This window comes from Balaenoptera physalus (assembly GCF_965194825.1).
Source record: "Balaenoptera physalus genome assembly, chromosome: 9".
In the NCBI taxonomy this organism is placed as follows: Eukaryota; Metazoa; Chordata; class Mammalia; order Artiodactyla; family Balaenopteridae; genus Balaenoptera; species Balaenoptera physalus.
In genome coordinates, this window is record NC_138888.1 from 52,194,278 (window position 1) to 52,216,705 (window position 22,428).

General features: G+C 41.1%; 1 protein-coding gene across 5 annotated transcripts in view; it reads right to left on the minus strand.

Annotated features, from left to right (window-relative positions):
• Positions 1-22,428, minus strand: part of SOBP (sine oculis binding protein homolog) — a 156,009-nt gene that overhangs the window by 45,187 nt on the left and 88,394 nt on the right. For 2 of the 5 annotated variants that reach the window (XR_014267495.1, XM_082475131.1), the window contains exons 5-6: positions 19,941-20,036; positions 11,868-12,008 (exon numbers count right to left, since the gene is read on the minus strand). The exons of 1 other annotated variant lie outside the window; for it this stretch is intronic. Coding sequence is in view for 3 of the 4 variants with exons in the window: in XM_082475131.1 (XP_082331257.1) it covers positions 11,868-12,008; positions 19,941-20,036 (237 nt within the window). In the remaining variant the exon portion in view is untranslated. The remainder of the gene's footprint in view (positions 1-11,867; positions 12,009-19,940; positions 20,037-22,428) is intronic. 2 more of the 5 variants (XM_082475132.1, XM_082475133.1) reach the window with 2 other exon arrangements.

Genomic DNA, 22,428 nt, shown 5'->3' on the forward strand with positions numbered 1-22,428 from the left:
ACAGGGTGGGGAGGGAAGGGAGGAATGGGGGCGGTGCTAAGCCCCAAGTTGGGCACCACTGTGGACAGCTACTTTGAAGTCACGTGGCGGGGACCGGGATTGCCCAGGCTACCCCTCCCACAGCACATGTTCACCTGCCTGAGCAGAGGGAAGCCAGCCAAGTCCAGCCTCTCCTGGTCCTCCAGGCAGAAAACAACGGGGTGAATCTTGGTTCAGACCTTGCCCCTCTATCCTCCACCCTGTCCAGCCTGTGGACCCCACCTCCCATCCCACCAGGCTGAGCCACCTCTCCTAGGGTGAGATGCCACGCGGGTACCCTGTCTTTTCCCTTCGGGGATTAAACAATGAAGCCCAAATGCCAGGCACCAGAAGCTGTTTGGAATTCAGTTTCCCATCAGCTGCCTCACCTTTTCTTCCCAAACTGGAGCCCTAAAACTCAGACTTCAAATAGGCAGAGGCGCTAAAGCAGTGGGCTGAACTTCCCGTGGAGCTGCGGTCTCCCGAGGCTGTGTCCCCCATCCCATCTACCTTTACCAGCCCCCAACCTGCTCCTTCTAGAGACTCCCAGCAAGATACTCTCTCAGCTGAGGGTACGAATTCTATCTGTTGTACGGGATAAGATTTTCAATGGCTGTGAAAGAGACTCCAGCGGAGGAAGGAGTACAGGGTGTGAATTTTTGAATGCGTTGTGGGCAGGTGTCCTATGATGATAAGGAGCCCGCTGAAGCAGACCCAAATTTACAGGATGAAAATACCCTAGCCCAGAGCTTCTCAAACTGTAGGGTACACATGACTCCCCCCAGGATCTTGTTAAAATGCAGGTTCTGATTCAGGATGGCTGGGTAGGGCCTGAGAGTCTGCAATCCTGCCAGGGGCCCAGGTGGAGTCCAGGCTGCCAGTGGGTGGACCACATTTTGATAGTGAGGGGCTACACACAACTTGGGGTGGGAGGGTCAGCCCACAGTCAACGGAACCATATCTTCTGAACTCCAAGCCAGGCCCTATGGTCTGAGGGAAGATTGAGGTTTGCTTTCGGGAGCCAGAGGCAGTGCGGAAGCCACACCAGGATGCTGAAGCTTCTCACTTCCTGGGACATTCTCAGAGACTGGGGGGGGGGGGGTGGTTCTGAAACTCAGCTCCTGAGGACACACTGTTTGCCTGTAAGCTGGACCAGCTGGAGCTGCTACTTCAATCAAATCACTTAGTCTCCTCCCAGACCACTGAGGAGAAATGTTAATGCACTGATTTTGCAAATTTATGTTTTTCTCCTATATATTTTCCTCAGCTTTAACTAGAAGACTTCAAGATTTAGTTATGGCAGGAGAACTTCTAGTAGGAGAAGGGCAGCTAACTGAGCAGAGGCAGAGACCCCTGAGCTTCACCACCTCTGGGGCTGCCCCACGTCAGCCCTGCTGGCCCCCCGCATGGGTCTGTAAATGGCAGCTGCCTGGTCTTTAAAGCGCAGGCACAAGCATCAGCCCTCCTTTGACTTGCTTTATTCCCTGTGGGACTTCAAAAAAGATATTATAGTATACAATATGTGAGAACAAAAGGGAAATATACTCAGAGAATACGGGAAGCACAAAGGCTGCTGGGCAATGGCTGGTCTGTTCAGCACAAAAAGTTGAGGGAAATGTGAGCACGGGGTATGAACAGACAGAAAGGTGAGGCGAGGAAATGGGAGGAGGGGAAGATGTCTCTGAGCAGACTGACAGGTGACCGTAACCTGTGGGGAAATGCAGCCAGGAAGAAGTTCCTGGGGGCTGAAAAGTTTTTATGAACTGGAATGTCACATTTGAGCTTCTCACAGTCCTGTGATATAAAAGCTCTCAGTAAAAAGTTGCTGCATGCACATGCACGCCCACAGGGACACACACACACACACACACACACACCACAGTCTGGCTCAGAGAATCTAATATATCAAACTCACAGGTCCTAAAGTACTGGCACAATTTGCAGGCCTGGGTCGAGACACAGGATCCAACTTCAGGGCCAACTTGGAGGGCGTTATTATACCACAAATCACTAGGGGGCGCCCTCACCGACATCCACACTGTAGTGAGGGTCAAGAAAGTCTGCCTATCCCCTGCCCTCACCCTTCTTAGTTTCCGAAGGGAAGGAGGTGGAAAGGGGAAATAGGTGGCAACCGGGGTCGGGGTAGAGATGCAGGATTGAGTTTAGAAATATGAGACGCCACTCCCTTCAGGTGAGACCCCAGTCTCTTCATAAACGGAGTGGCCAGGTCTCCAGAACAGGCTGAGCAGGGAAATAAAACTCATATCACAAGGCAGTAACCACAGCATGCATAAACAGGAATTACCCAGATTCAGTAGCAAAGGACTTATCTAACAGACCAAGGCTGCAGTGCCTGCTAGCAAAGCATTCAAAGATGACAAAACCAATGGGCAAGCAGCAAAGGAATATGAATGGGAAACAAGAAACTGTCACTCCTGCTTAGTTAGCTTGATATTTGTTGAACTGTTGACTTTGTATGACTTTGTATCTCATATGTGCATTACAGATGGCAAAAATGACTCCTAGTTCACGCAGTGGGGATTAAATAGGTCAATAATTCATAGTGCTCCCAAGAGTGACACTACTTCCAAATGCTGGGCACCTGAACTCATCCGAGGACCACTGGTTTGTGAAAACAGATGATAAACGTGAAATTGGGAAGGCTGTGCAAATCCCGGGATGTGCAGTCATCACCCCAATAGCCAAGGTGCCTGTGTCTGCCTGTGGGTATGATGCCCTCAACAAAGGACACCCCCCCAACACAGCCCTGAATCCCAGCCCAGCAAATAAGGAAACTTTCCCAAGAGCAATCCGATTTGTTCAATCTGAACTTATCTCCTTACCCTCCAGTTTTTAAGGAATTATTACAGGGGTTAGGGGTTGGGGGGACTCTAGGCCCCCAAAGCATGAGAGCCACAGGCACCCTCCGCCTTCTGGCCCTGCCTTCCCTCATGGGACCTCCCATCTCCGGGGGGAAGGGGACTGGTGTGGAAACACCAGCTTGGTGCAGACACATCAGCTTGGTGCATCTCCCTGGACATAGAGGTTTCCTTCATGCTCCTATAGCACTTTTTTGAGACTCCTATTACATGGTACTTAAACTGCTTTTGAGACAGTTTTCCACTGTGTTTTCAAAGCCAGCCCTGGCATGTCTGTAAACATCAGTTCATATTCCTGGAATAAATCTTTTTTGTGTTCCATCCTACTACCCACAGGGGTACAGATGGTATGTTTTATGTGGTGGCCACTATTTACAATCCAACCCCATGGAGGCCCATGAGATGCCACAAATGGAGCCCACACAGGAAGACAGCCCCTTCGGTAGAGACATTTGTCCCGACAGGCCAGGAGTGCCAGGAAAGGACACACCCTGAAAGTACATGGGGTGCCTCTGTGCCGCTGACACACATCCTCTGTTCTGGGCCAGCGGGGTCTTGGGCATCCCCAGGAGGCACACGGAGAGGCAGGCTTTGCCCAAGTGACAGTGGGGTATGCGCGGCCAGTGGCTATAAGCAGGGAAAACAGCACACAAAATGCCCAAAATTGGTTGTAGAGTTAAAAACATCAACAAAGCAAATCCTTCCCTACCAAGGAGGCTCACCACATTCATTTGCATGTTCATGAGCATCTGCTAGCTAAGTACCAATGTATCCTTCTTTCTATCCTGATGGACAGCCATTCATCACAATAGACTTGACCGTGTCAGTACCTCAATGAGGGGATAATAGAAGCAGGGTTTTTTGTTGGGGAGGAGGGAGGGAAGGAGAGAAGAATCGCTTTACTCTGAAAAATACTCTGAAGAAGCCACGGCTGCCTCTGTCTCAGACGAAGATAGCATTTGCCGAAAATGTCAACAGATTGCTTCTTGAGTTGGAGTTGTGCAGACATCAAAAGCTTATTTTAACAGGGCATTTGCTTAAAATCACTTGGTTGGTTTAGGCATTTAGAATGTCTCTGACTATATAATTTGGATTAAGAGGTTCTTGTTGGGTTTTACTGATTTAGCATAAATCAGAAGGACATACTGGAATAGACCCCTTCACATAACCAGAGCCTTTAGGCCATGAACGTAGTAAAATTTGCTCTTTGTTTGTGCTGCATTTTTAGTGGGTTCTTTTTTCTTTCTTTCTTTGTTATTATTATTTTTTTAACGCGGCTTAGTTGCTATGCGGAGGCTTAGCGCTCCTGCTTGGGGATCAGTTCCAGACTTTGGTTTGATTTGAAACAAGCCAAGCAAATTTGCCTGAATGTGATTTCAAAAGGTTTTCCTATTTCTCTCATCAGGAGACTGAAGGAAGCTGGGAAGCAAGACACTATTTGAGTTCAAATAATGCTGGCCTGATTTTCTCAAGAATTCAGTACGATTCAGTAGACACAGTTCTGATGGACAGCCACCGATCACTGCTACAATGGCTCTCAGGACCAGGTCTCAGGAAGCTTAATTTCAAAAGGCAGATTACTCATACTTGGAGATAAAGTCTTTTTCCTCCATTTTTACTTTTCTTTCAGTCTTTTTCACTTTCTCTCTCCATATCACATTGACTAGATGTGACTCAAAAAGTTAATGGTAATTGCTCTCATCTTAATTTAGCAAAGAGAGAGGAAGAGAGGGAGAGAAATGAGTGTAAGTTGTAGATCTAAGCACAGGTCATTACAGGTGTGTTATATTAGTGTATTCATGAGCCCCCCAGGGACAGACATGCTGCTATATCCAATAACTTTCTTAATGTGTAATTACACACCATCGGACTATAATTGATTAATTGAAAAGAGAACGTAGGCAGATGTGAGGGCAAGACTTCTGCTGCTCATTAAATGAATATGTCCTTGCTTGTCTTTAATAAGTTAAGTGGAACTACTCAAAAGCAATTAAGTCAGTAGTGAAATTCATTAAATTTTAAGTAATTATTGGTATTAAATTCTGTAATAGAATTCAAGACTTTGCATAGTTCTATTTCAAAAAGAAGTATGATCATTCTATGGGGCCAATTCAACAGAATGAGGGTTCTGAGAAAACTGCATCTTGGAGCCACTGACATTTTGTATGAAAATCACCTGAGAGAGAGAAGGAGCTGGAAGAGGGCTAGGGGGATTTCTGGAAGCTTTGCTTGCCATCCTAGACCAGATAGACCGAGTGTCTCACTTAAACCTAGGAATGTAGTCGTGTTTCCAAAGCAATTCTTTCATTTAAAATCTTAATCTAAATAGTTCGAAAAGAATGAAAAATACATATTTTTAAATCTATGCCTTGAATACTACATCTGATACTTTCTCTAGTAGCTAAATTCAAACACAAACATGGATATGCGGCATTGAATGCAATTTGGAGAAAATTCTTTCCAGGCCCCACTCTCATGTGGGAAAGAAACCTGGGTGACTGGGGTGGCGGGGAGACTATGAGGTACACCACAGTTCAGAGAGGGAACCCCAGATAGTTCTCAGAGCCCAGAAGTGGCTCCTACACCTTCTGCCACTATTCATTCTGCCCAAGAAACCAGACAACTCAGAAATCTATCAGAGAGGCACTCCATTCAGCCAGTGCTGCCGCATTCCAGACATTCCTGACAACTCCCTAGACGCAGGAGAGACCTTGGAGTCTGAGCTGGCTGTGGAAAAGTGCCAACAGGGAGCCACACCAGTACGGTTTGTTCATTCATTCATGCAGTAGGTATTTCTTGAGCGCCTACTCAAAGCCTTTAGTAAAATGATTTTATAAATACTTATGTATGTCTATATCTATCTATCTATCTATCATCTATTATCTAACTATAATATAAAGTAAATGTACAAAGAACTTATAAAAACCAGGGGGCAATTCTGTAAAGATGTAGTCCATTTCATACCTATCCAAGATGATCTTGCGCCCTGCACATCATAAGCACTCAGTAAAAGCTTGCTGACTGAATGATGGAAGAAATTGATGACGAGGGCTTTGAGGAAAGCATGATTGTGTGTGGCACCTGCATAAAGTTCTCTAATTTATGGAAACAGTTAAGAGATGTTAATGCATGGCCAGGATAAGCCAGAGAGATGGTGATGATGGCAGCTGAGAGTGAAGGAGAACTGATTGCAGAACCTCTGTCTATTCCCAGGTTTCTTGCTCTAACCATCAGCATCCTTAACAGTCCTGTCATTTCTTCCTTGGGATAGAAAACTTAAAATGTAAACCCATGTACTGTGGTCATTTAAAAAAAAAAAACAGTGGCTTCAACTACATTTTTTAAGTCGTACTTTCAAATCTACAAATAACTCTGTATGGTTAGTTTCACAATCTAAAAAGACATTATTGTTCTTTCATTGTTTGCTGGGGCTAACACTTTGAGGACATGAGAGCCAGTCTAGATGCAAGGCTATGGGGCTGCTGGTTCTTGAGAGGCACTGTTCCCACCCTGGGCCCCGTGAGAGGCATCCCCAGAGCAGGCTGACTAGACACAGAGACAGTAGGGAGATATGTGATTCTTACCCTTCCCCAAAGGAGGAGAGAAAAGCATATTACGTATACTCTAATTGCTGTTGGAAGAAAAAAATTCCAGTCCTCACACACATTGTAATTTTAGAAACCATAACTAAAGCTAAAACTAAATTAGACTAAATAGGTGTATTAGGCTCAGAAAGAAAAAAAATCAGGGCATGTGGAAAGACATTAGGTCTCATTTTCTGTTTGCATGTTTTTCTGCTATAAAGGGCAATTTATTGTCCCATAGCTCATTTTAATCTTGAACATGACCTTGATAATCTGTGTAGGATAGAGGCAGCCCAACAATTTCAAAGAAGAGTTCTAACCAAGAGAGATGCTTTCCAGCTTTATCATGTTCACTCAATGACATTTTGCTCACATTATTTTGGATTTTTGCTTCTTTTTTTTTTTTTTCATTTTTACTACTGTAACAAGTTCCACATGCATTCTAGACAGCTAAATCAGGCCAAAGGAAAACTGATTTATCAAATCAATAATTAAGTGCCTAACTGATACATCCTGAAACTTATCAGCATATGAACAAAGAAGATGGCCAAAGAAGTGGGTGATGGTGTTTACTTCCAAAAGAAAAGTAAAGTTTTAAATAGTCAGGTAATTAGGAAAATCAGGGAATGTGGGATTATAAGAAATTTGCTTTGGAGGTTTAACTAGCAAACCCTTTTTGTGTAAGAATTCTTTCCCCCAAAACCATTTTATATTAGTCTAATACTCTATCTTAGTAAAGACAGTAAATTCAATAAGATGTTTTTTCTTTGATGAAGATCTTGAAAATCTTTAGGGTCGTTACTGGATAAATACCAGTTCTCCTTCTAGAGTCTTGTACATGTGCAAGGTGTAAAGAGTAAGCTAAATCCACGCAATCCAAAGCTATGTGTTATAAGATTTTTGTCTTCATTTTTAAAAAACAAGGAATCTAAATATTCATGTGAGTTTTATTTACTGGCATTTCTTTCTTTCTCTTAAAAGTTGAATACAAAAAAGGGGGTTTATTCCCTTTATTAGTTACCTTTTATTGAGTGCTTATTATACACCAAGCACTTTATATGTATTATCTCATTCAGCTTTTATGGCAACTCTAAATGGTGTATACAGCTATCGTTCCTGTTTTACACATGCAGAAACCGACCTTCCCAAGGCCACAAAGCTAGTCACCCCACAGCCAGGTCAGTGTGACTCCAGGGCACATACGCTGCACTGCCTCTGTGCTGTTCTCTAGGCAAAGGGGTTATTGCATTCTTGTTAAGGGAGATTCTATACCTCTTTAATCCAAATTTAAGACCCTTTTCCCCCTAGTTTGTATTTAAATCACCATGATCCCTGAATCATTCTGGATCACAGTTCAGTTTCTTGCTTCTACTTTGATCTCAGTTTTTCCCATTGTACACAACTACCTACTTACTCAATTACGACTCTTATCCAAAATCTAAATTTATAACAAAATTGGCTTGAGATGAAATCTTTGCCAGTTACTCATATTAACATGGTCATAAGAACTTGATGGCCAATATTTTTGGACAGTCATTTGCAGTCTCTTTCTTGCCTTTCCAGCTGTGAGAAGCACTTGTCCTCATCACAGTGTGCCTGGACTGTTCTAACCACCTTCTAGAAGTCTCGCTGCTCATGTTCTCCAAGGCGTGAAAGCACTGCTTTCATAATAGCACTTCCTGGCGCAGTTACCTAATACAGCTCCCATAGCCTAAAACACCAAATGTAAAATTAGCTGTCTGGCTTTCACTGTTTTTATTATTTGACCACAACCTACCGAGTTAACTCTATTCTCACTACTCACAAAATGATGCCAGGCGGTGTCTCGAAGACCCCCACGTGCTCCCTGCTCACCTCCCTCCCATCATTCCACCAACAGTCTTCTCTTTCTCTGAGATATACTTCCATTCCCCTTCCTACAAGGACCAGCCCAGGCCCCACCTCCTCTGAGGATCTATTCCTGATGACTCCAGCCCACCATCTCTTCCCCATTAAATGACCCTTTACTTCCTTTTTGTACACATAATACTTTAATACATATTTCTATTCTCTAATCAGCATACCACCACATCTGGCACTTTAATGTACACTGGAAGTTCACTGTTCATATCAGCACAGTTTGCATGTAAGCTCCTTATGAGAAGGATCCACATTTTATGCTGTGTTTGCACTGCAACACACGTCTTTTAAGCACAGCACTGGGGAGACGGTAGGTACTCAATAAATGCACCTCGACTGAAAGACAAATATCTTCAAAATCTGGGTCACATACATATCCCATCACCACCTACTCTCATATTATGCCCTGAGTTGTGTCCGTGACACTAAATACCCAGGTTTTTAGAAAAGGTTTTAAATCTTTACAGATATTGCATTGAATTATAGATATCGTCTTCATGCAAGGTACACAGAAGAATAAATTAGAGCTGTAAGAAACTATCCAGACCGAACACACCAGAGAATATATCCCTTGAGAAAAGGTCTTTTGGGTTTGAATTATCAAGACCGGCTGTCTCTACTGATGCAGCTCAATTCTCAACTTGGCTGATTTGATGACAGTCATAACATTGTTTAAAAATAAAAGTGCTAAGGAAAAATGAAAATGAAAATTTCACTACAACTTTATTTTTCCATGTTATTTATTTTTATGTGTTCATATATAAACATCAAATTATGTTTTTGATGTTTATATCAAATACTGCATAAATGATTGAGATGTGTTAAATGCCATGGGCTCATAAGCACTTCTGTAATGCTCCAGTTTATTTTCATTTTCCTTTATGTATGTATTCACATTTCTGCATGGGATATATAATTTGCCTTCATATACTGTATTTTATATACACAATGATGTCACAAATTGTCAAAATTCAAGCTCTCTGGCAAATATATAAATATTACGCTAAGCCAAAACTAGTGTTTACACCATTTTTGTCCTAACACATCTATCAGACAATTTAGAAGTTAAAAACACCACTGCTTGAAATGGCTATATAATGGAGACCCCAAAGTATTTCATATATCTTAATAATCAGGATACTTTTCATTTGAAGGCCTTATTCTAGCATATGCTCAATATTAAATATCACCTCCCTTCCCATCTCAGGCTTTGACATTTAAAAATGTTTATGTGGTTTTCCCCTTCTGTTTTCACACAAAGAAGAGTATAACAGATCCTGCTGCAATATCAGAATCAGATTCAAATTTTCCATTCAAAGGAAACCAAACTATATTGAGATCTGAACACTATAAAACAGCAGAGTATTTCACAAAGTTAAATATAGGGTGTAACTTAGTTGATATCCTGAAGGTGGATTATCAAATTTGAAGTGTAGGAAATGTACTTAGCTATGTGTACTTGTCTCTTCTGTAGATTGGGAACCTCTCTAAGAGATGATGGTGTTGGTGATGATGATGGGTAAAAAGATCCTGATTTATTTTAAAAACCCATACTTTATCCTGATTTATTTTAAAACCCCATACTTTATCCTAATGGAATCTACAGCTCGTTCTATTGAGAAAGAGAGAGAGAGAGAGAGAGAGAGAAACCATTGCTTCTCCACCAATGTATCTTCATGGATTTTCAAGAGAAATATTGATGGATATGCAATCCAAAGTAGAACAGTAAGCACTCTTCTGGATAATTAAGGCAAAAGTACTGCTTATTATTTTAAACCTGGCTTATCAGGAGTATGTCTTAACTGGTTCAACATTTCACTTGAAATTATGAACAAAGCCATCTATCAGCTCCACTGAAGGGAAAGGATACAGCAGTAAAATTCTCAGCCAAGACAACCACAGACCAACCCTCCACTCCACCTTGTCCGTGGCCAATGCACAATCCAGACCCAACCTTAAGCATTTCGTTTTTACGTGAACTAGAACCAGGGGGATATGTTATTGCATGCGTTCAACCAACAAATAATTTTTGAGCACCTACCTCCACAGATCATTGAATCTATATCACCACTGATCGTTAAGATGCTATTATCTTATACCACTAGGAAAAAACATTGCCAATTAAAAAAATGACAAGTCATCAACTGTAACATGCAATCCCCCCCTTTTTTTTTTGGCCATTCTGCACAGCACGCGGGATCTTAGTTCCCTGACAAGGGATTGAACCTGGGCCCTTGGCAGTGAGAGCTTGGAGTCATAAAATACGGGGTGGGCAAGCATGGTTCTCAGGGGTACGGTGAGGAAAGACAAAGGTCTTGCCTCACAGAGCTCTCAGCTAGGGGAGCCTCATCTGGAATTAAAAGAGGGTTATCTCAACTTCTGGTTGTACGTGGCCAGGGAGGAGAAGCTGGGAAGACAGCCCTCATGGAGAGTCCGATGCCTCAAACCAGAAGAGTAGGAAGTGTACAAAAAACATGATTACAAAAGACGCTTAAGCCAAATTCAATGAGAAAACACATTAAAGACCTTATTTGCCTGAACCTGCTTATTTGCCATTTAATCATGGCCGTCTATCTTTCTTCTTCTTTTGAAATTTCCTCTCACCGGTCCCCCATCACCCCCACATCCCCATCTCCAATCTCTTGTCTCCTTTATTACTCATATATGTCATTCTTCTCAAGTCCAAATATTTTTTATTCCCTTTCCCTTTTTCTCCCAAGAGACTTTCATTAGCTTGTTCTTCTAGCCATAAACCAAGCATATGACTAAATATGATCAATACTAGTTCTGGCTGGTTTCTTAGGCACTTTTATATTGATAATTGATATCCTATCTGGTTTTCTGGCTTTGCTTGATATATGATATAGAGTTTCTATCAAGCCATCAAAGGTGAATTCTCTTTGGTACTTTAGGTAATTGTTCAGTTCTAGCAATTAAAACAATGAGGGAAAATGTCACTGACCCCTAACTCCAGTATGCTACCTGATGGCCGGAAGTCTTGAAGGCAATAGATCAGTTCACCCCGAGGAATACAACCTCACCAAATCAAAAGAGGCCAAGCCTTTTTTGAAACGGCCTTACTGATTGTAAAAAGAATCAAAATCTTCAAAAGAAGATTTAACATTTATCATATATCATCTATTGCTGTCAGATTTTTAAAAACCCACTCAAACGCTTATAACACATTGAAAATTATATTTTCTATAGAGTACCAAATTTAAAAATATATATACTTTGGTTCCTTTCCCTACAATTTAGTATTCATTGGAAATTCTCAAACACTGACATGCCTTTCTGAATAAACTCCCCTTCCTAACATTCCCACAGATGTTCTTTCTGGCTTCAGAATTCTACCAAAGAATTGTTACCATAAAGAAGCTACAAAGAGCGATTCTGGATTAATTGCTTAATTCCTTCAGGTCACCAACATAGATTGAACCCCTTCTCTCGCCCTGGGATGGAAGAATGTATCAGACCCGGTCCCTACCTTGAGAAGGTGGCAGTGTGTCTTGGCCTGAGCACAGGTCAGAGAGATGTGGGTCAAATCTAGGCTCTGCGCCTGCTCACTAGATCCCTTCCTCTCTCCCAGGGCAAGGAACGTAACATCCCCGAATTTTAATTTCCCCATCTGTAAAACAATAATAACAATATCTACTAGCAAAGGTACAGAGCGTACAGGGTCTAAAAAAGGGTCTGTAAAGACCAAGCACAACGGCACGTTGGAGGCGCCCCACAGAGGATGGTTTCTTGTCTCCTTCCCTTAACAGGCTTATCAGAGGCACATCCATTTGCTACTGCAGACATTTACATGTGTAAATTATATTTTTCCTTTGCTTTGCATTTATTTTCTTAGTTGTATATTTCTAAGATGAACAATTTTAGTATTAAAGGGGAGAGCAAGATGAAGGGGTCTTGGATCACGTAGAATCTTCCTGGACAGTTATATATTTTTTTAAAAAGCTTAGCTATGAGAATTGTCTGCATAATGCACCTCGTCCCTCTTATTGTTCACAAGGAATTACTGTGGCTTTTGCATGCAAATATAAATACTCAAGACTTTCAGATAATCTGTTGCTAGAAAATTTGGTCAATGGTATTCTATGATGTGCTAGTAAGTACGCAACCTTGAAAGAAATAATCATAATCATAATTACAACAACCTCAATTGAATGCCAACCATTTGCCGAATACCGTTCTAAGCATCATAGGGGTATTCATTCATTCAGACCTCACACCAACCCTACAGGATACATAGAATTGTTGTCCTTATTTTACAGACAAGGACATGGACACAGAGATATTCAGTGACTTGCCCAAGGTCACACAGCCAGTGGGTGGAGTGGTGGAGCCTCCTGAATCTGAACCAAATAGTCTGGTTCAAGAGCCCAAGCTCTTCACCACAACATCGTACTATTTTTTGGAAGTTTTAAATTCTTCTTTGAAAAAGTCCTCCAACATTTTAGTACCTCACAAATCAGCAACATTTGCTATGCAGCCAACAGGCATCTCTAGTGCCCTCGGCATAAATAGGCAAGTGAGTGGATGTTCAAGGGTTTCTCTGAAGTTTTGTCCTAAATTAAAATATTACCTATGGGCTTCTATCCGACCCCACTGGAAAGAGACTCTTGTTAGAGAATAAAGGCAGGTACTTCCAGCATTTGCCTGAAGATTTTGTTTAAACTAATGTCACCTCCTAGATCCATTTTATTAGTAATAAGACTACTGCTTATTGAACTTTTTCTTAGTATGTGTCAGGCACACTAAGTGCTTCATATACATGATCTCATTTACTACTGAAATCAACCCTACGAGGCCGCTACTATATTTATCTTCATTGTATTGATAAAGGCACTGAGGCTCAGGGCAGGTAGGAAAGTTGTCCAGCTTGCACAGCTGGCGTGTCTGCAGAGCTGGGCCTGGGACACCCACTCTTACCCACCATACCACAGTGCCTCCCCTGGAGAACACATGGTCCTCGATACCTCTCTCTGGCTCCAAGAACCACTGTGATGTACTGTGTGATGGACTGCTCATGTAAGCCAGCATGAACACCAAACCATATGCCTCTGACCTTTTTGCACAATGGCCCTGGAATGGGAAAGGCGAAGATCTCCATGCCTTGGAAAAGGGAGCTTGCAGGGGACCAAGGGTCTCCAATCAAATCTAATCCCAAGCGGAGTACCTACACCAGAGCAGAAGCAGGGGAACTCCAGACCTCCTGCAGACAGCTTCTCCCCCAAAGAAAGAAACTAAAAGGGACAGTTAAAATAGGGTTTCCACGGGTGGTAGGTGAGGGGAGATGGTCTTTGTGGGAGAGGGTCTTTGTACAGGAGAAGAAAAAGGCTCTAAATCACAAGACCATGGCAGCAATGAGAGCCAAGGGGCTACAAAGAGAAAGAGAGAAGCAGCAGGGCCAGCTGGAGAGCCAGGGGAAACAACAGCACAGATGGAAACAGAGGAATGTGCAGGTGAAATAGGACAACTCAAGTGGAATCCACTCTCCTGCCTGTGTTAAAGTCCAGATGGTCTAGATGGAGAGCATAATGGTGCCACCTCTATTGGAACTGACCCTTGTTCAGTCTAAGATTGGTCCTCTTCTTTCTAAAACGGTCAATTTTTCTTTAAAAAAATAGTTCAGAGAACTGTGGGAACACAGGAATAGCTCCAGAGTAAAGGGATCCGGAGGGTGGATAGAAAAAAATGGTTGGATAGGCCAACTCTCTCTAGACAACAACCCATCCCTGGGGATTTCTGGGTCATTTTACACCTTTGGGCCTTTTACAATTACTATTTCAGGAAACCGGTACACAGCATACTACATACACATACATCATATGATATTTTATTTGATGTGATGGAAGTCCAAGTGTGTCACCATGAATTTTAATTCTCAGTGCCTGGGCTGCTCAGTTGTAACAGCAAAGAAACAGTGTGTCAATTCAAGTTGAGCTGGGGCATGTATCTGGCTTTCTGTAAGACTAGCAGTGTTAAGGGAGGTCTTCAGTCAATTATACCTATTTTGAAAAGCCTATCAAGTTTCAAGTGAAATGTGGCTGTTTTTATCACCTTTTGAGAGTTCTCATTACGATTCCATGATCTAGCCAGAAAGGCCTAGTAATAGCTGATATCTGACAGCAATCCAGAATTCCCCCTCATTGCCGTGATGAGGCCAACATGTACTGGTGAGATGGGCTGGGTTGCAAAGAGATCTGATCTTATTTTTAAATAAATACATTTAAAACTAGGGGCCTATGCAAACTAGTCTATGTAGGATGCATAAACAGCAAGGTCCTACTGTATAGCATAGGGAACTATGCTCAATATCCTGTGATAAACCATAATGGAAAAGAATATTTTAAAAATGTACACATAGGTATAACTGAATCACTTTGCTGTACAGCAGAAACTAACAAAACATTGTAAATCAACTATACATCAATAAAAAAAGAAAGAAAAATTAAAATATAGAAGAACAAAGAAGACTCAAGTCATCACTAGCATTGTGGCAAGTCTTTCACCTTAAGGGTTTTTAAAACTCCATCTGATCGTACAAGCCTTACAAGGCTGTGCTCAGCAGGGAGGGAAGAGCATACTGCATAACCAAGATTCATTGGTTTTATGTATACATAGTCACAAAGCTCTAATTCCCAGTTTACTCAGTCTCAATGGATTCTTCATAGCCAGAGAAGTGGTGTGCTAGTCTTTACAAAAAAACAAAACAAACAAAAAAGCGTATATGCTTCACAATACTTCAGCAGAATAAAAGGGTGGGATGGGTAAAGGGGTAGGTGAAGCAAGATTAATAGTCGATAATTGTTAGTACATGGAGGTTCATTATATGACTCTCTACTTCTGTATGTGTTAGGAATTTTCCATAATAATTTTTTTTTAATCCACAGAAGTACTAGGAATTTCCATGAAGTAGAACTACTTAAGTCTAGACTTGAAAGGATGGTGTCAGTTATTTAGACCTCTGCAAATGGGCCGGCCTGCCAGCTCACCCTGTATCCTTCAGGTACCCTATACTCCAGCCAACTTAGTTGTCAACTGAGGTGTGAGTCACCTGGGCTGTACTTTCCCACCTCCTTGCCTTTGCCCATGCTATTTTCCTCTGCTTGGAATGACCCCGTCCCTTATACCCCAGCTCCGACTATGGAAAATCCAACCCATGGAAGGCCTAGATCAAAGGTATCCTCCTTTGTTAAGTCTTTAATCATGGCATATGGAAATAATCTCTTCCTCCTTTGTACTCCAGAACTTTGTTGGTGCTCTCTAGGACCACAGCTCACTGTGTAATGATAATAATCATGAAAAAAAGAAGCATCATGATAATAGCAATGAACATATACTGAATGTTGTATGTACCAGACACTTTCGATATGTCATCACTTTCGATCCTTACAATATCCTTTGAGGCTATTACCCTTTTATTATCACATTTTACCGATGAAGATCTGAAATGCAAAGAGGTCCAAGAGGCGAAACGGGGGTCCAATCTGATATGATGCCAGATGTATCACCATAAATATTAAGCCTTTGTGCCTATTATCCTTAGCTACCACCAGAGTGATATGGTATAAAGTCTAGTTGAGACAAAATTCTAACTTTCGGGAAGACCGGAGGGCCCACATTCCTGATGGTTAACAATACTGCATATGCCTATTCTTCCTACTGAATTGTAAGCTCCTTCAGGGAAGGGACAGACTGTGTCTTTTTCTATTTGTGAACCCCAAAAGCACTGTCTAGTAAAATGCCTTGTACATAGAAGATGATCAATAATATCTTGTTAATTGCACACTGCATTAATACAGAGCAGTTCTGCCTAAGGGCGATATCCAACTCTTATAATCCACCTCGCTGCCTCCACAAGGAAATAAGATGGACAAATCAGCCCACAGAACTGCCTAGGCCACTCTCCTCTCCACCAGCTCTATTCACAAGGCCACAAAACTAAAATAGTTTTCATCTTCTCCCTACACTGGCATTGTAAAGAATGAATTCTTCTTTCAGAAAGAAGAAAGAATTATTCCCCAGTGCTATTTTTATTTAGCTTCCCAACTAAGGGCCCCCTCCCCCTTCCTCTGCAAAACTCCCACCCTCATCAGAGTAGGGAAAAGCCAAAAGGAGTCAAACTTTGTCTAGGTGATGACCCAGGAATCTGGAACTAAGGAAGACAGGCTGTTCTCCTCTTGAGTTTCCTTTCTCTTATTTCCCCTTTCAGACTTCCTAAACCTGGTTTCTTTCCAACCAAATTATACCACACTGATTGCTGCTAATCTTTGACCATATTTTGACCTTCTTCCTGAATACAGTGACACTCTCTGGACTGATGCTCTCTGCCCCCTAAGAACACTTGGGGGAGTAGGCCCAATTGTCTTCAATTCCTTCCCCAAACTCTTTCAACGTTCCTTTTTTTCTAGCTAGAAGTCTTCTCCCTCCAAGGACTCAGCGTATGCTCTACTTCTGCTAGGCGTTACCCCAGGTGGCTTTCAAGAACTGAGCAAGTACTAGCTTAAGAGAGGTGTGATTTAGGTCCTCCTCCCACTCTGGCTCTTAATGCAATTCCCACCATCAATATGAGCATTTTAATAGGGGACATGAGAAGGCCTTCTAGTCCCAAAAGAATGAGGCAATAATGGTAAAGGGACTAGCAACAGAGTTGGAATCTGGGACAAGGGCTAGTCATTGAGGCTGGGTCTAAGTGTTCCCTCTTCTGGGCTCTCATAAGCCATGTTGCTGTGCTGTTAAAGTGATGTGAATTTCCCACATTTTCTTTTACTGAAAGTTATTTGCTTTGATCATAAACTGAGGCCAGGAAAAGACCCTGAGGAGTGTGTGTGTGTGTGTGTGTGTGTGTGTGTGTGTGTGTGTGTGTGTATACCTACATCTATCTATGAAGAGGTAGATGGGGCCACACTGAATTGTGATATATCAAATAATACTCAAGTTTTATCTAATGCCACTCATCTTGACAGCCTTGCATTTTCAAAATTAATAAAAAGCATAAGGAAACTGCCACACAGTCACCAACCAAAGAATCTTGGCCACCAAGCTAAATATCTAGTCATCTGTGTTGTGCATTAAGTGTGAAGGCACATATCACAGTTTGAGATTTAAATGGGCAAATCAATACCTACAGGAAATCGACAGTCACATAGCAGATTTTTCTATCAGCCAATGCTTTCTTTGTCAGTGCCTTCTGATTACACACACTTGTGTATTCTAGGCATCGATTCTACTTTGCTTTTGTTTAGGTTACTTAATATTCCTCCTCTTCCAAGAAGCAGAGACAATCAATAGTCAGTTATAAAGTCAGAGGCCATGTCCCATCTACCTGGCCAGGGCACTTTCTGTCAGCACCTGTGGCCCAGAAGGTTAGCCTTCCAGCCATGTGTTCCTGATCACCTGGGAGCCTGGAAGTAACCTGTGCCCTCAAGGCTTTCTCCCAAGAACCATCACCATCTTCCAAAGAGCTCCCCCACTTTCTAAAGCCACCCCTGTTCTAGCGAACCATGCAAGATGGCAGACCCACCCTTAAGCTAAGAAAAGCCCTTTGGAGTGGGGCTTGCAATCTTCTCTCACCAAGTCTTTTAAAATTTGCCCTAAGCTGCACTAAGAAAACTCCAAGGACTTCCTATTTCTCTCTTATGAATGAACAAATCATTTTCATATAGAAGCATAACTTCTCAGGGCTTCATAACCAGCCAAACACCATCCTTTCTCTTGCAACTGAAAAAAATTACATTTCTCCTTGGAGAAATAAGCTTACTTGTTTTTTCTCTCTATTCCTTTTTTTTTCTTTTATCACAAGAAAGTGTGCTGACCAAAATAAAGCATTTCTAACAGCGACTAAGAGGACAAAGATTGTACCAATCTCTCAAAACTACTGCCAACACAATATCGTGTTTAAGCACAGCAATGACTAAACATATATTTTCTCTAAAGATAGCTGGAAAAGATGTTCACATATATGTTTTACCTTCTCCAGTATAAACTGACCACAACCAGAACTCAAGCGCATTCATTTTTCCAATAAATAGGAAAAAAAAATCAAATATGGCATATTAGTTTTAACAGTATCTCTAAAAAGAAGTAAGCTACTCTCAAAAGCATTTTGATACCAAAACATAGTATAAATGGCCCCTATAGTCTTCTGCTGGAAAATCAGAGTTACGGAGTAAAACATTAAAACGAAAATGAAAGAAAAGGGTTTCCCCCAAACAGGTAATGCTAGCAAGCCTGGAAGTTTAAGGGCCCTAAGATAAAATATAAGGTGAGTTAAAATGTCAGGGAAAAAAACTGCATTTATAAGCAACAAATATGCCTGTGGATTGGTTGGTCAAGGGACGACACACAGAATAAGTGATGCTATTGTAACCACGCAAACTGTGGAGTGGGAAGGAGTTTCTTACTGTCAACATCCAGCTCCTGTGGCTAGAATGAGAAAGAACTGTATTTTTCTCTCTTCTCCTGCTCTTTGGACACTTTGTTTTTAATGAACAGTTGGTATCAGAGCTAAGTCCAAAGACTGTTACATGTGGGATTTCCTAATGCAGAGACCTGGCAGGGCTGTGCTCTGTTAGGCCAAAAAACTAAACAGAAAAGAGACTACCTCAAAATGTAACAAGTGAGCATCCTCATTCTCTTTCAGTGTTTTCATTTAGTTGGAGCAAATGTTTTGCTTTAATGCAATTGAAAAGAAAAGAACATTTAGGGACAACATAGCTAGATCCCTCATAAAGCTTCATTTTCAAAAGCAGTGTTTGAATCTCTAAATAAATGACAATTCATTCTCTGTTTACTTTAGGTAAACAGAAAATGCATTGCAGAGCACTCGTTTTCAAAGCTAATCAAGACCATTAGGTCCCAACAGATTCATTTAATAGAAATATAATAGGCATTCCTGCTCGCTTTTCATCTTGTCTCGCTATAAATGCTAAAATGAACAGCAAATTAACCCTGCATTGGAACAGAGTCCCTGTCACAGCTGAGATCCTCTCTCTCACGACTTGGAAACATCTCCGCATCCTGTCGCTGCTTTGACTTCTACATAGGAGAGAGAAAGCGCCTGATTGAGTTTGGCAAGAGAGTGTAGGAATACTTGAATTCTAAAGGGAGTACTGCGTGTCAACTCTGCTATCTTTCCTAGCAGAACAAAATATTACCATGTTGTCTCCTAAAATAGTGTACAATTAGGAAGTAGGAGGAGGGATGGGGATGGGATTTTTTTTTTTTTTCTTTCCAAGCTACATACATCAACTGTCTTTTTCTATATTTTTAACTTTACTAGCCATTCTCCAAATGGCTGTTTATCAACGACTATACAGAACAAGCTAATAAAGCAGGGCCATCCAAAGCTCTATAATCAGATACAAAAGATTTGCAAACAATTTGAGATCTTATAATTAATATTCAGTGATATCAGAATTAGCATTTAGAACTCTATACAGAAAAACTATAATACTTCAAAAATTATGTAATAATGAACAAACCCTTTCAAAAACTGTTTTCACTGTGCTAAAGTAACATTCTAGACTTGTTGTAAGTATGTTATTCTTACAAGTAGTTCGCAGTTATTCTTGAAGGCAAGCCTTGGAGTTTCCTTAGCATAGTGCTGCTGGGGAAAATTTTCAGCATGTCCATCTTCATCTCTAGCCTGAAGGGAAATATAATGGCCTATTTAGGGACTTACAAATAATGGAAGAAAAAAAGCTAAAAGCATAACAGCTCAGATCATTAAACAAACGGGAATCCAGAAATCACAACATTAATAAGAAATTTGTTTAAATACGCAGTACGCCTTTTAGATATCAAAATTTGGGATTTATTTTTCTTTACATAGTTCAGTTTGAACATGCAATTTCATTGTGGTGTAATATTTAAAATGATACGAAACAAACCAAAAGCAAATAATTTTGTTGAAAATTACCACCACTTCAGACTTCCAGTGACTTTTGTTGCACATTTAGGATTATATGACATACATACGTGTTTAAACTTTTTGGCATGCTTAAGCAATCTCTAGATAATGCACTTTTAAAAAATTCTAATAGCAAGGCCATAAGAAAAGCAATTTGCATAGTTATATTTTGCATTGTAATACTATTAGAGATAAACTGATTCCCCTCAATTTTTAAATAAAGATCTAAAAGGAGCAATGATCTAGTAAGAACAATGATTCTTCAATCAAATGCAGTAAAAAAAAAAAAAAAAAAGATTTAATTAAGAAGCTGCATTAAAAGTTACTGGTTATTTTCATCTACACTGTTAATTAAGAAAGCTGAAGTTTAAATGGAGACATTAACAGAACCCATTAGCAATACCCCTTGCATACAGTCTTCCCTTTCTAATCTCCATTGGTTTCTGGTTTGGAGTTGGAGAGAAGAAAGAGGTAGGTGAAAGGAGGCGTGTCTGCAGCACACTCATTAAACCATTCATTTGGGTGACACTTGCACTCTGCTCTGCACTCCTCTTATCTCAGCCCTAACTGCTCTCTCTTTCCTGGCCTCCTGAAATTCACAGCTGAGCTGTCTCCCTCACATATGGCTTGCATATAATTATGCATATTCCATTTTGCACTGCATTAAAATGATGAGCTCCTGGCTCCCTGCCAGCTGATTTTAAAAGGCCCAAGTGAAGTAGGAAAAGGGAGAGAAACACAGGGAGAGTCGCACAGGAAGCAGCAGGTAGTTCTATCTGCTGTCTCTTCAGATAAAATGTATGTCTGGCACCAGGGGAACAGCTGAGAACTACCTGTTGTGATGTATGGACTGAGGGGGAGAAAACAATGAGCACACATCTGTGCATAGCGATGACGGCGCTGATGTATTGTTTCTCTTTTAATGGCGTGAAATCTGCCCCTGACAAGTATCACTCAGAGCTCTCAGCTAGACCAGGGATTGTCATTTTAGAAAGGGATCACTATTCTGTACATTTTAGAATGTACAGCTTGCCTTTAATAAAGGCTTCTGCCACTTATTGCAGGGAGGGAACTGATGGAATTTGGAAGTGGACTGTCATGGTAGTAATACTGGGGTTACAAAAAGTATTTTTGAGATTTACAAACATCTCTGGGATTTGGTGCCTTTTAATTTTACCTTTTTTCCCCCCTCTACCAAATCAGAGTAAAATGAAAATGCAGGATTGGACTATGTGTGACAGAAAAAATGTGTAAGCATGCTCATGTCCAATCAAGGCACTGAAACCAGTGATGTTTTCTTCTCACAGCATCAGTTCTACTATGCAGCTACATCAGCGTTTAAGCCAATAGAGCCTTAAATGGGGCCCATTTTAAAGCAGAGTGTATACATAAAAGGCAGCTGTATAAAAAGCAATAAGATGCCAATGGGTAGCAAACATGTCAGATTCTTAAGTGAATTTTAAGGCACTCTGTGAGGTGCAGGTCTCTTGAAGGCGGGGACCACATCTATTTCATCTTTCTTACTCTACTATGCCCAGCGCCTTACTTTTAGTTGGTGCTTAACAAACATTTCAGTGATGAAAAAAAAGCCATACTTGGTTAGTAACTAGACCCTACCACAACTCTGTAGAAGACGCCACCTCAAAATATGCTAAACTTGGTGGTAGGTTTATTATATTCCTGATGCACTATGATGCATATGCTTGGAAACATACTTGGCATATAGTTTACAAGGGCTACTATTTACATATGTATGTCTATATTCAATATATATGTATCTTGTGTATAAATATTCATAAGGTGGAAGATGTTTATTATGCATGTACTATGTATACACATTCATACACACCAGATGCCTGGGGATATTTTCAACATTAGTGGCAAAAATATATTCATTCCACTTACATGTAAGGTGCTCGCAATGCTTTTTATGTTTTTAAAGGACAAAAAAACCCATTAAGGTTTGACTGTGCTTCCTCAAAGGGGCTACAGGATTTTATATAAAGTCTCATAATTTATGAGAGTAAATAAAACAGCAGTGGAAGAGAAAGGAGAGGAGGGTTGGAGTGATTAGAACTGGAGAGAGAAAGGCAGAAATTCGCTTCTTTATTAAACCGTGTATTTGCCT